Source organism: Lates calcarifer, linkage group LG18 (genome assembly GCF_001640805.2).
Source record: "Lates calcarifer isolate ASB-BC8 linkage group LG18, TLL_Latcal_v3, whole genome shotgun sequence".
Classification (NCBI taxonomy): domain Eukaryota; kingdom Metazoa; phylum Chordata; class Actinopteri; family Centropomidae; genus Lates; species Lates calcarifer.
In genome coordinates, this window is record NC_066850.1 from 8,338,197 (window position 1) to 8,352,957 (window position 14,761).

General features: G+C 39.2%; 1 protein-coding gene across 9 annotated transcripts in view; it reads right to left on the reverse strand.

The window, feature by feature from the left end:
* Nucleotides 1-14,761, reverse strand: part of anks1b (ankyrin repeat and sterile alpha motif domain containing 1B) — a 215,312-nt gene that overhangs the window by 22,558 nt on the left and 177,993 nt on the right. For all 9 annotated transcript variants that reach the window (XM_051077885.1, XM_051077884.1, XM_051077890.1 and 6 more), the window contains exons 20-23: nucleotides 8,678-8,785; nucleotides 6,932-7,135; nucleotides 4,683-4,808; nucleotides 598-669 (exon numbers count right to left, since the gene is read on the reverse strand). In XM_051077885.1, coding sequence (XP_050933842.1) covers nucleotides 598-669; nucleotides 4,683-4,808; nucleotides 6,932-7,135; nucleotides 8,678-8,785 — 510 coding nt within the window. The remainder of the gene's footprint in view (nucleotides 1-597; nucleotides 670-4,682; nucleotides 4,809-6,931; nucleotides 7,136-8,677; nucleotides 8,786-14,761) is intronic.

Below are 14,761 nucleotides of genomic sequence, written 5' to 3' on the forward strand. Positions count from 1 at the left end.
TTTGCTCATGAATATTACAATTTATCTTCACACTGCAGTAGCACAGGATGAAAATGAAAGATATGAGCTGAGGGCCAGAGGAAAGAGAAAGTCAACGTTACAGTAAAATATGGAAAAAATTAAGGAAACCGGAAGAAACAAGATGGATAGAAGGAGACAGAACAGGAGAGCAAGAAAAAGAGCAAACAGTGGAACGACACAAAGCAAGAGGAAGAGAAAGATAAGGTGATTTAAGGTAAAAGGGGGATTGTGGGGTATCGAGCCACCCAGGCAAGGATATTAAAAATAAATCTCTCAATTCACTTAATCCACCGTCCTGATATTTTAAGTTTGTTTAAGTTCTAGTGAAAGTGAGGGCACTCAGACTGTGAGACTGTGTCCCAGATTTAAAGGTCTAAGGCTTTTTTTTCTGGAGAAAAATACAGTATAATAAAGCCAAAAGTACAGACATGTGTGCTCATAGATCATTAGACACCAGAAAGAGTATGGCTTGTATGTTATGAGAATATTCATCTTTCACATTGTTTGTTATGATGTTCATGTAGATGGTTTTTTTGAAGCAGGAGCAGAGGTTAAGTGTGTTAGGATGTGCTTTACCCTCATTTTGGCACAAGCATCTTGTGTGGACTCTGTTCCTCTCAGCTCCTTCACCAGCATGGAGCCTAGATACTGTAGAAAAGATACAAACAAACACATTTAGTAAACACACACAGGGTATGTAGATATATGTCAATGCATGGCTGTATTCAAAACTTTTCAGCTGTATTAACCTCCTCATCTCTGCCAGATGCTCCAGCGGGTCTGTCCTTGAAATCTCAACATTGCTCAACCTTGAATTTAATTTTCAACTCTATTGGAGATCAAAAGTTTGGTAAGAGCAAGTTTGAGAAGCTTGAACCTGGAATGTTTGGCCTTTTTTGCATGATGAATGCAAACAGAGGTTTGCTGAGGTGGTTGACATGATAGGGCAGCTGACTCTGCTGTGGTTTGTAAGCAGATTGAGATCAGTTTTAATTAAAACTGGGCCTGTGTTCTGCTCTCAGATGGAGACATGTTGCACCAAGATTCAGTCCTGCAGATGAGCTCAAATGAAAATGATAGTTGCCACAGCTTCTAGCTGTGGTGGTCCTGCTTCATGCGCCGAACTCAGCATCATGGACCAATTAGTCATTTCCTTCTTTATCAGATCTGTCCCGGTCTTGATCACCATCCAGTTCAGCCTGGACTTTAATGATTTAATGATGATGTGAGTGGGAGCTTTTTGACACTGTCACACATATGGATTCACAAAACTGAAACAGAGAATGAGACCTTACTTTGACGCCCTGAGCTCCATAGACTAAAAGTTGTTCAACTTTATGCAAATATCCTCTGATGCAGTGTGAGCACCTGCCAGACAACAGCCAATCACAATCATCTTGGTTCCAGTGTAAACAGAAGCACAGAGTTATTTACAACTCCACTACGCTACATGAAGGAACTTTAAACTTTTTTAATTTAAAACAAAATGGAGGAAAGATTGGTCGTTGCGGTCTCTGGCTTCCTAATTCTCTATGATGTGTATATAATGAGTTCCCAGGAGGTTGAAAAAAGAAGAATGACGTGTGGAAATTGCCAACACATTATTGGTACGTCTGGTGGTGGCAGATATGTAAGAAAATAACTGAGAATTCATGAGAGGTCAGATACTGCTAACTACTTTGTATCCATAAAAAACAACACAATATAAACTCTTACCTCTCTCTTTTGTAATATAGTTTAATTATTTTTATTGTCTTAGTGTTTTTGTTGTCTTAATGAAAGAAGTGTACTTATTTTGTCTGAAACATTAATTATGGAGTATACTAATCTGTAACAAATCAACTCCATTATTTCTAATATTGCAAGTAATTTATGAAAACTGTGTTAATGTTCAGCTGTACTAACATGGGATCTCAATAAATGCACACAGACAGACACAGCAGTGATTACATCAACCTTGCGAGGCTCCTGGAGGGACAATAACACTGGAGTCTGACAGACCCTTCTGTCTGGACACGACTTTGTAGTCAGACATTCTGCACACGTAGTATCTGATTTAATGAAGAAGCTACTAATGGCGACAGTGTTTTACAGGGACAATGTTTATGTCGACATTAGAGCACTTAATGGGTGTGACATTCACCACCTCGCAGTGCCCTTCCAGCGTACGGAAGGGGCCTTATTCCCCAAAGTGGGACCCTAACAAGGCTTTTAGTGAATTAGAAGAGAAATATTTACAGCTTCTTTTATCTCACTTGTGTGACTCTAGAGTAAATGACGGATCAAAGAATTGAATATCGACCTCACAGGATTTAGCCCACATTTGATTAGCGATACATTTGATTACATAGGCAAAACAACCTTTTGGGCAAATTGCTTTACGTGATGAATTACTTTTTATGTGGCACAGACTGTGACTCATATTTTCAGTTAGAGGGTCTGGTCCTCGGTGGATCAGAAGGAGGTCGTCTGGGCAAGCTAATACTTTGGTCTTGGCTCAAGCTAACAACGTTAAATCATTGTTATGGCAGGGTTACTGGCAGTTATCCTAGAAATTGCATTACAATTGCACACAAGACCAGCAGCTGTCTCGTCTACCTGTCTTTGTGGCAGTTACTGTTGATGTACGCAAGCATACAAAGCGTACTCATTCCTAATAACATTCAAAGACGTTTGTAACACGGCCAGACTAAGTACAACTAAGACTGATGGAAAAGTCGATAATTTTGCAGTTTTTAGGTCTCGCACCAAACTACTGGAAGGACTAAAATTTAAATGAAAAGTCATCTGTGTCACCCTCATGGTGGTGCTCAAGGGAAAGTCAGGGGATCATTAAAGCCCGCCATTATTTTAGCACATCATCCTTTGGGTACCATCAATATCTGCACCAAATATCAGGGTGACTCTGGTAATCCATCTCAAAATGGGTGAGATATTTCAGTAAAAACCACAAATGTCAACCTTATGGAGATCACCAAAATCATTAAGATACATCATCTGGGAACCATGAATCCACTCTGTCACTGTTGAGATATTTAAGTCTAAACCAAACTAGACGGATAGACCAACACAGCCATCCATAAAGCGAGGAAAATGTTATAAAAGTGCTGAAATTTGTACAAAGTAAAGGAGATAAGTCCTCTTTTTATGAAGTGTTATGAGTGTATCCAGGTAAAAGCCATTATTCTTTATAGAAAAACATAATCTACACTAGTCACACAGGAAGAAAGTGATTGATAGGTTTGAGAATTTTAAAGATTTTAATATTTGTATATTGAATATATCTACAGAAGCTTCTCTATTAATATGATTTGGTTCTATGTTGATATAACATTGGCTGTTAATGATGTAGAGTGTGGTAATGATGTTAGAATGTCTGCAGGGTTTTACAGGAAATGGATTTGTAATAACTTCAGATATTATTTTCAAGCTCTAGTTGTACAGCTGACATAATAAAGTTAGGATGTCATCTGAGGTGGTGCTGAAAGTGGAGGAGAGGGGTTTGTTTATGTGGAGCCTGAGATGAAAATGAGAACAGTGCTGATACATCCTTTATTCTGTTCTTTTGGCTTATTACCATCCCCCTCTATATTAACACAAACACAATACACTCCTCTCTTTCCTCTTTCCCTCTCATCAGTGTCTTATCCATCTAATTTATTCTTATTCACTCTCCATCTTCCCTCAGCTTGCCAATATTCACACTGAGCGCTCTGCCTCCCCCTCTGTTGTGGCTCCCGCTCATTTATCTCACTTTCTGAGCTTTCTCGAGCCCGTTGTCCTGGGACAGTGAATGTTAGAGATGTTGTCATAAACGCTTCTATGAAAGTACCTCCATATTTTCCCTTGGTGGCCCACCCGTTGTGCGTCCCCCCCCATCTACCCCAAACACTTTGCCTGTGTAGTTGTACATCTGTCAGAAGCTTAATGGTCCACTCTGTTGCTATCAATCTTCTAAGGTGAGAAAATATAGAAGGGGAGGTTTTTGACTGGGGGAAGACACGCTCTTGGGATACTCATCTCTTATTCACTGCACTCATCTCATCTTTTCTTGTTTTCATCCATATTTGATTTCAGCATCACATTTAATTTCTCATCTCGCCGCTCTATTTCTTGAATTTCCAATCTTTCTTCATCTTTTTTCCTCTCCTTCTGCCACTCTCTCTTACCGAATAGCTCATATCTACTCTTGCATTTCTAAGATACACAATTACATTCCCTCTCAGTGTTTCTGAGTCAATTGTATCTGAAATTGCTTTTCTGTAGTGTTGTACCTGCTCCAAGTAAGTAATCATTGGCTGCTGAGCATGTAACCAATGAAAGGTGCAAGGCTGTATCTGTGGTAACGTGGGTATATAACATCTTGGCAGCAACTGGCAAAGGTCTAAATTTAAGTGCTGAGAATAACCAAGTGCAGTATTGACTGAAAGGTGAAGATGAGGGTCATTGATCTTTCATGTTATTACCTTCAGTGTGTATTAACAGCATGTTGATAGAGCTGAAATGTTTATTGATTGATAATGAAAATAATGGCAGCCATTTTTATAGCTGATTAACGACAGCTGTAATGAAAATAATTATTTGCAGCCCCACACAAACACACATATTTGAACTGTGACTGTGACACAGATACAAGAGTGAAGAGGAGGGCTTGGACTCACATAGGCTTCGTAGTCACAGGACTGAAAGATGAGCTTCTCTGGATGATGCTGCCAGTACTGCACTGGAGTGGACGAGGTGGCCTCGTTTGGTGGACGCAACGTGATTGGCTCGCACCACTCGCCTGCCTGCAACAGCAACCAATCACACGTTAGGATACAAACTGGATCCCACAAGATTACAAGATGGGACATGACATCGAGGCTTGTGCCATGTTTCCCATGTTGACATAACTCGTTGGCCTGAGTTTAAGTTCATAATGTAACAGCTTTCCTGACTGAACATGAACACGCCTTCAAAGGGACACGCTTCAGAGAAGAGGAAATTAAACTTGAATTAATTAATACTCAGCTTCTAAATATTTCCATGCTTTAGCTCAGTTTAAGACTCTTTGCTGCTGCTCACCGCTTTTTCACCCAGTGAGCTTTCACCTTTTAAACAAATACCTAAATCCTATCTACACACTTCTCAAATGTCTGCAGATAACAGTTAAGCTTGTTTTATAGTCTTTCATTCTTTGGTAAATGAAACCAGATGATTTTTGCGTGAGGAGGTAAGCACACTCCCTCTGCCAAAGACTGCATGTTTATGTGTCCATATCTGATTGCTTGTGTGTATTAGTCCCTGTAAGAAAAGCTGGTAAGGGACTGTGGAGGTGAGCTCTTACAGTCAGATGCAAAGATGTTTGATAAACATCTTGGGATAAGCCTTTAGAAACAGGCACCAGCCAAATCTATACTAATCTCCAACAGCTTAATAATACTACACCCGTTTTTCCCACACACTTTGAACCCACTGAGGGGCTCAGCTGGAAATCTTCAGGTGCTTAAAACATTTCTGTGCTAACTTAAGGGCCAGAAAATGTGTCTTTGTTCTCCTGGGTTTTGTTTCCCAAAAAAAGAAGGTGAGAGAAGCGCTGGAGGGAAAAACATTTGTGAGGTAACCAATCATAGAAATGTGGTGACAGTTAAAGAAATGGGGTAATGAAACACAGAGTAAAGATCACCCCTCTTTTCTCTGATTGTTATCCATCTATTCTGGCGAAGCTGACTCATCAGTGCCACCTCAGAGTGTTGTATCTTGAAACGGGGGATACACTGTGACGCACACACTTAAGAGATTCAGTGGGATAACCATAAGTGTGTGATAATCTGCGCTGATAAGCTCTGTGATTCACACAGAGACACAAAAAGACCCTAATCATAGTGAATCAAAACACAGCTGCTGCCTCAGATGTGTGCACACATGTAAGACTGAGTGTGTGTCTGAGTCACTGCGCTGTTGTTGATTGGAAGTCATAAAGTTCTGATTTTGCATTTGGATGAGAATAAAATTGGCTGGAAAGTTGGGATGCGCATTTGGAAAAGTACGTCTTGTTTCTGTAGAACTATGAAGTATTCTATCTTTTGATACAGAATTTGAAAATGCTGTTTTTCTTTCTGACAAGCTGCTGCAGATAAACATTTATTTCTTAAAGCTGTAGATTATGCCTTATTCCACTGGTAAAGATGCCAAAATATCTGCTTTTCACCCACTCCATATTTAATCATTTTACAGCACAAAGTTTCAGACATAAATTCCATGTTTCCTTATTTGCTAAATTTATAGAAGCTATAAACCACAGATGAAGACGACTGCTGGTGTCAGATGGTCTGCCTGCTGCAGATTATTAATGCTGGATTTTAAACAACCAAACAGGCAGATAAAACACATTTGGCTGGAATCTTGTATCTATTAGAAACCAGCATTTAATTACTGAGATTTTTCATTTACGATTAAATTACACTCCACTGCCATGATAAGAAATGTGATACTGCCTGACAGCTAATTAGTTTATTATTTCTTCAAATTTGTAAAAATACAGGATGCGATTTTGAAATATTAGTAAAATCTGTGGCTCATGTAAAAAAACATCCCTTGTGTGCGCTGGTATTTCTACTGAACTGATAATACTAAAATATTATTTTAATTATTAGAATTAGATTACAGCAAAGAGAAAAGTTTGGTTCTTTGGAACTAGCAGATAGGTCTTTCATTGTTGCTTTGAATTCAAAGGATACATGTTGGTAGGATCAATTTATTATTAGTTTTTATTGGATATTTTATATGAATTATTACCAGATTTATTCTTTGAGTATTCATCCAGCCAAGTATATATCTCTGTGACCATTCATAATACTCCCTTTGAGTCCACCGCTCTCTCTCCCTCCCTGCTTCCATTCATCCCTCCATCCTCTCCTTCCTTCCTCACCATGCTGACTTGAGCCATCTGTCGTTCCAGCTTGGATCGCGGCACGTCCTCAAAGTAGTTGTCATTGCTGCGCTGCCTGCGCCGGGCGTCCGCCTGCATGATGAGGTGCTGCACGTCCAGAGATCCGCCCGGGACCCCCGCCGTGTACGCTGCCTGGCCCACCGATGGGCTGAGCTGGGGAGGAGTGTGGTTCCCGCCGGGCTCCTGGGACAGAATGGGTGGGTGGGAAGATCGGAGGGGTGGAAGGAAGCAAGAGAGGGTTCATTCATCATTCCATAATGTGCTATGTCACTGCTGCAAGTACAATAAGTAGGGCAATTGCATTCACTGTGCTCTGTCACATTTTATTTTTCAGCTACAGTGTTTCCAAGCTGCTGTGTACTAGTGTCTGAAATTGCTTTGTAAAATAGAGAACAAAGGCAGCGTCCTGTAACCAGAAGGTCTCAGCAGGTCCATCAGAGTGTCCTTAAGCACAGCGCTGCCTGCTCAGTGTTGACTCACTTCAAGTGAAAACATCAGCTAGATCCTTTAAGTGGAAATGGATGTTCGTTTAACAGGTTTTTCACGCTGAGTGGAGACCAAATTTCCCAAAAGAATTTATATATACTTTTATATGTTTTAGTGGTGTAATGGTCTTATGTGTGAGAAGGTCAGTTATTTCTCCTGAGAGATTATTCGCTTTCAGTTGATTACATATGAGAACACTGGATGGAAGAGGCTTTTTCTGATGAGTTTCTTAATTCTTTTTCTGGGCTGTGGAAACAGAAGCGTTACAATTTGCTGTTTTCTGTTCATTCAACCATTTGTCCTATGCACTCAGCTCTCTGCCACTGTTTGTACTGTACTACTGAGTAAACACAGCCCTGTGCTCACACATTGGAAAAAAAAATGGCCATGCGGTACAATCTTGTTTTTCTTCAATTACAAGCCAGTGGCACCTCATTTCTCTGAATTTAGTGAAACTATGGCTGAAGCCACTTGCTGATAAATTAATTATTGTAGTTGATCAAGAGAATCTTTAGCAAGCAGAAGTACCAAACATTATCTTATTTGTCTTTTTTTGTTTTATACATGTTATAATTAGGATTGTTGGTTTGTCAAAATAAATAACTGTAATTTTCAGCTAATTGCAATAGAACTTACTGACTGATACAATCATGAGAAGTGAACCTTCGTGATAATGTTACTGACAAAAACACCTGCATCTTATGTTAGTATAATGTTCACCTGCTCCAGGAACAACTAGAAACAAGAGATTTTTCTCTTATTTTGAGGCTAAGTACATAAGCCCAACTCTCAGATGGACATGTTGAGACACACTGGACAGTTTTTGCTTTTTGAACCTACAGAAATGAGCAGGGTCAACCAGCCGGACACAGATGCCTTCTTTGGCTCAACAGCACAAAGTGCAAGAGACTATTATAGGGACATTAGAGCGTAGCCCCAATGGGAGAGGGAAAGCCAGTTCCTTGTGATTAGTATCCAGGACAAGCCGGCGGGGAGGAAACTGCAGTGGGTCGGCCATTTTGTGCCTGCCTGGGAGATTTGGGTAATCAGTTGGGTGGTAACAGCAGCTGTATTTCCCTCAGAGAAATGCACAGCCATCTGGGGAGGGACTAGTGCTTTTCTCTGTCTGGTGAATTCATAATAATTTGAAACCATGTAGGTTTAGATAATTGTTATATATTTGTATTTTTTATATATAGGTTTATACAACATTCTGTCTGCTCACTGAGACTCACTCACCCTTAAGGAGATGGCTCGTGGAGGTTTTTGTGGGGTGTCTTCGTGTAGTCGGTCTCCCAACGAGGCCAAGATCCGTTTTCTGTGTCCGATAAGACTGATCTTCAATACCTGAATGAACACACAGATTTAAGACATGAAAGTTAGATGACATACAGGGTATTCTGAGTGTACTGTGCATGAAAATATGCACTGGCACTGAAATTGTGCCATTTTTTGCTAATAATGACTTCTTATGGACAGCGATTTATTGTTTAATTTAAAAAAAATGAATGAGTTAAGATGGCTGCTTTCTGTGTTCTCTGCAAATACAGCAGAAATGCTGGGTCAAAGGCTTCTGTGCTGGTAAAAAATGACGACTCACTATCATTTGCATAATTTAAAACAGCTTTTATAGTGAGAAAGAGTTCAAAGATGTTCAGACAGGATAATAACATGATAATATCTGGAGAAAAAACTGCATAAAGGTAACTGATTATCATCATCATCTGCTGCCTTAAATGGAGGATAATCTGCTATCTACAAAACAGTTTCACAGGGAAAAACACCAGAGAGCACTGCAGAGCACTCAGCAAAGTACTAATGAGTGCATAATGATATAAAAGGCCCCTGAGCACATGCATATATTATGTCATTATTATTATTATTATTATTACATAACTGACATGGCTTGGACAGCTGTGTTCAAGCTGTTAGTTGTGTTGTTTCATGAATGAGATCACAAAGCGTATATCATGCCTCTAATGTAAAGCAGTACATGATGTCCTGTATGAGACTCATACAAACAATGAATTAATTGGCACTCCTATTGTAATTTGCTACTCTGCTCTTTTCTTTTATTAATAATTAATAAGAATAATAAATTAATAAAAAACTACTATCCCCTGAGACAGCAAAGTATCAGTATTAATCAGGACCGTGGACTTGGAGTCAAACTCAAGTCACAAAAATAAGCACTTTAGATTTTGACTTGATCGCTGTGAGACTTGAAAATAAAAACACACTCTCAAAATCCTGGAACATAAAAAACATTACCTCACACCTTTCACTCACAGTTTTACAGAAATATCCTTATTGCCTTTCCTGTTAGGATGAAAAGAGGGATACTGATCTCAAGTCTGTATATTAACTACGCCTCGCTATCCAAGAGGGTTTGAATTGAGGGCAGCTGGTCTTGGTTGTAGATACTTCACCTCTCCTCCAAAGAGACCTCTTGGATGACCTGGATGACCAAGAATCTCCACAGACACTTCGCCTGGCTGGCTCCCACGTTTAAAAAATACAGCTATCACCACCTTTAAAACTTTCCCCCTGCTACCAGTCTTTATGCAAGCTAAGCCAAGCTAATCGTGTAGGGGCTCCACATTTAGTGCACACATGAGAGTTGTATCCATCTTCTTATCAACTCTCAGCAAAAATGTGAATAAGTGCATTTTCAAATTGTCACACTATTCTTATAAAATAACTCTGGGAGTAATAAAAATCCCAAATCCCAATAACAAACCAAGTACTGCACTGTCAGATTTTCAGGTTTCTTGCCAAGGTAATTACTTGATAAAACATTGTTACTGAGAGCTGAGAGTTTACTGAGAGTTTTTTTTTCCACTGACAGCCATGAAATGCAAATTCAACAATATGAGATTGTGGCAAATTTGTAATAGTCTATTGATTTTCCCCAGGCGCTCATTACACAGGCACAAACAGAGACAAAAAACACACATACACACTTGGACACCAATGAAAGCATTCATTCTTTCTCTGGTCACCAGGCGTCCACTGCCTGTGCCAGTTACTGGGTTTTCTAAAGAGACGAGCTGAAACATGGCAGCTTTCTGCAGGGATGTTGTTTGCACCTTCTGGCACCCATATTTCAGTATACAACAAACTGCTGCCTGGTTTTATGGGGCTGTCTCTGGAGGTCTTCCAATAAAGGTATGTGCGAGTGAGAGAGAGTGTGTATCTGTGTGTCTTTGGGGCAAAAGGTGGTAATTAGCCTCGATGTGAGGCCTTGCTGCGAGTCTAATGATTCTCCCAACAGTCTTGCTTTGAGTCAGCGCAACTCACAGATACACACACACACACACACACAGATACACACAGACTTCATCCTCTACAGCACCAATTACTGCCCTACATCTGCTGGAGAAACATAAAAATACAAACTAGCAGTGAGAGCGGTGGTGTAGGATGCTCATATACTTTGGTTGTATGTATGTGTGGATAAACATGAATACACAAACAGAGCGTAAATAAACCAGTCCCATGCATTAATGAATTAAGTATATATGCAAATTGCATGTAAACATACTAACTGATACTGTGTCAAACAAGTCTAAAAATGGCAAACACTCTCTCTCATTGTTCACTTTGATGTGCAGATATTGTACATTTCAATTCATGTTATAACAGTAAATAAGGAAGAAGGACAGTTTGAATAGCAGCTACCAGCGGGTTAAACTACATCCCACGCTATATGCGCTGCATGGAAACAATGTATTTTAATTGTTAAAATTAGACAGATCAAAGGGAAACAGAGAGCAGAGCTGGGACCAGGGGGTACTAGAACTAATTGGCGTATTATGGCCACCCTATGCTCCCTCCAACAATTTTTACTCACTCATCTTTCCCCTCCTGTTCATCTCTTTCTCTCTTACACACTGTCTTTTGTGGACACACAGTGTTAATGATACTACAGCCTGTCTGCCTCTGTCCGTCTCTTTCCACTAAAGATGACACTGTTCGCTGAATTTGGTGCATTAAGATCATGTGATTTGGTCTTATTCTAGGGCTTTTACCAACTCGGCTTTCAAGAGTGTCAGTATCATCAAATGTGATGTACTGCACCGCCAGTGAAAGGATATTCTGGATAATAACAAATTTGACTGCAAACAAGTAACTCTACCTTAATCATTTGCTGCATTTTCAGGCTTTTAACTTATAGATATTGCTTCCAGTGCTGTCATTTCAAACTCAAGTGTGTGAAAATCTGAGCTGAAACTATAAGTAAATTAATGGACAAGTCAATCAACAGAAATTTCAGCAGCAGCTGGTTTGACTACCATTTTTAAGACTGTCTTATGTGATATTAAACTGATTATTGTGTTTTTGACCGTTTGATTTGATGACAGGAAATTATACTGAGAGGAAACTGACATTGTATGCAGTGTCACAAAAGAGAGAGAAAACTGGCAGATGAATTAATAATCAAAATAATGTTTGTTATGATGTTATGTCTCCTGTAAAACAAAAATTAAAGACAAAATACACTTGGTTTGAAGAAATTCCTAGTAAGATTTTATAGCAAACAGGTGACCAGAGTCAAGTTTAGTTAACTTATTTGAACCATTAGAAGAAAAATTAAAAGAAAAATCAAGATTTAATGACTTTGACTCTACACTATAGAAGATGACCTGGATTTTTTGCAGCATGTAGAAAAGGTTATGAAATATTCAGTCTCCTGAGGGGCAGTAGCACGACACCGGTCCTCACACTGCTGTTTCATCACATACAAGTACATACACAAACTGCAGAAAGAGCACAGTAATTGCCTTGCACGGTGTGTGTCTCTGTGTGTGTTTCGGTGTGTTACACTTTGCCTTATGCAACAGCATCTACTTCAACTACAGTAGAAGCCTCAACCTCAGCCTGAAGTTCAACTGTCACCATGGCAACACAGAGCCGCAGCAGCAGTCACCCACACACACTCATCCAAAAAAAAAAAAAAAAAAAAAAAAGGAGAGAGAAAAATATATATATATATATCCACATGCACGTGGATTTGTCCTCAAAAACACACAAACAGCTCAAACAGCTGTTTCAGAGCCCGAGGTAGAAGACTATATTGTTATCCCTGAATGGATGAGTATCTGAATGCAACGCGACCATTAATGTTGAAACACACTCAGATTTTCACTCACTCTGTGATGCTTGACTGCAGCATCGCACCATTTGCATTTATATTATATTCATAGCAGCAGTATATACTGACAGGAGAAGGAGAGAGCTACCACACCACACACTCCTTTGTGACTCTTTCCTCTGTTTCCATCTATTGCTAACGCGCTAACTACGCATTCACTGAGGCCCAGCTCTATTTAAATCAACTCAGAGGGCTCTGATAATGTAACCTTGATAAGGCAATGCTTGTATGTTCAGTGTCAACAGCAGTTATGCACTGACAACTGGGATAAATTGATGAACGGTGATGACAACATTTTATGTCTGTGCAGGTGCTACACAGCAAACATTTAATGGATGTTGACAGGAGGATAAGCCTGGTGTTTTTTTCACTGTCAATAGATACAGAGAAAAGACCTAACAACATCTTAATATGTTACGACTTCCATAACCAGCCTCAAGCCAATTGGTCCCTACTGAAGTTTTACATTTTTAAAAAATGCATGAATATATGTAATTTAGATTTTTTAGAGAAGGGTAAATAATCTCCTAAAGCAGCAGAGCTCTGTTGTTATTAGCAAATGTTTCTCAAACAAGAGTAAACTGTGCATTTGTTGGTAATTATTTTCAGTCACAGATTAATACACACTTGCTGCTCTACAGTCTATTTACAGCAGTAGGATGGTGTTTGTGGGACTGAATCAAAATAAACTACAATGGCCATGTTCATGGTAATGAAGGAACAAGTCACCCAGTGTAACGCTGCATTTTTACAATGGAGCTCTGTAGTGCAGAGGAGTAATGTACATCAGGCTTTGGATACACAGACAATACTTTCATTCATCAGTCATTGCTGGTTTCGGTCATTTTGTGAATTGACATTAAGAAAAACAGAATATAACTGACCTTATTAAATTCACTTAAATTAAAACAAATGGACTATTTTTCATTGTTAGATCCTTGCAAAGAATTAGGACATAACGTTCTCAAGGATTTATTACAGCGTCGGACTGCCAGACTGCTCTTAAGGCAGGGAGAAATGGTGCATTTATGAGGCTGCAGTGTATCTGGACTATTTTTTGTCATTCATATTAATGTTACTTTACTTGTATGTTACATGTATTTTAAAAACATATTAAAAGACATTAAAACATTCAGAACAAATATTATATTTTTGAAATATATGATATGATATGATATGATATTTTGATTCCTGATTTCAGACACTGGATGATTATAGCATTTCAGCATTTCTGCAAATCAGTGAAACGTCTATTTAACATTACCTGATATGTTCAGAATGAATGAACTTGGGTGTTAATTCTTTCCCACTTGTGGAGCACAATGCTCACAAAAAAAAAATATACATCAAAATGTGTTTTGATTGGTTTGAATAATTTGGTATATAATATTATGTCTATATCTCTCTACCTCTCTCCATCTGGGTGGTGTCACTGAGCAGCTAAAGCATCCAATGAGGGTTACTTACCCTCTGGTCTTGATTTTATTACCGTAGTATGAAGTGATTTGGGTCGCTGTTTGCCTCCAGTATCTGGCTGGCCCAGGATGTTTGTGTCTTCAGTGTGTGTCTGTGTGTGTCTGTGTGTGCTGATCAATGCACTAATCCTGTTAACAGTCCCGTTAGCCCAGATTGAACAGGCTTGATTAACGGATTAGCCACCACACATACGGTTAACGGAGCTGTGCTTTCTCCCAGCCGTCTCCTCTCTGTGTCCTGCTGTGACTTCACTACAAAAATTCAATGACAATCTGATTCTTTGCCATTTGAATATTTTAGTTTGTGCATGTCAACTGCTCCACTGTCATCTTGTTTATTTTAGTGTTTTGAGTCATAAAACATTAAAAAGCAAAACATCTCCCCGTAGAACTTAGATAATTCCACTAAATCCACATAAATCAAATCCTATTTTCTATTGAATCACTGTCTTTAAGGATGCTAAAATTTGGGTAAAATTTACAATGACACTGCAAAAGCATGCTGACCTTGTTACAAATAAGAGAGAGTGCAGAGAGAATGGTGAAGATGGATGCAACAAAATGACATATTTTGCTTAGAAACCGGTGCAACAATAAGGGTTAAGTGGAAAGCGTCAGTGATTGGGGACATTACCAACGACCTCTCTCATTCAGGACACTGGAGACAAAAAGCCTTTTCTCTGTTTCCTACTG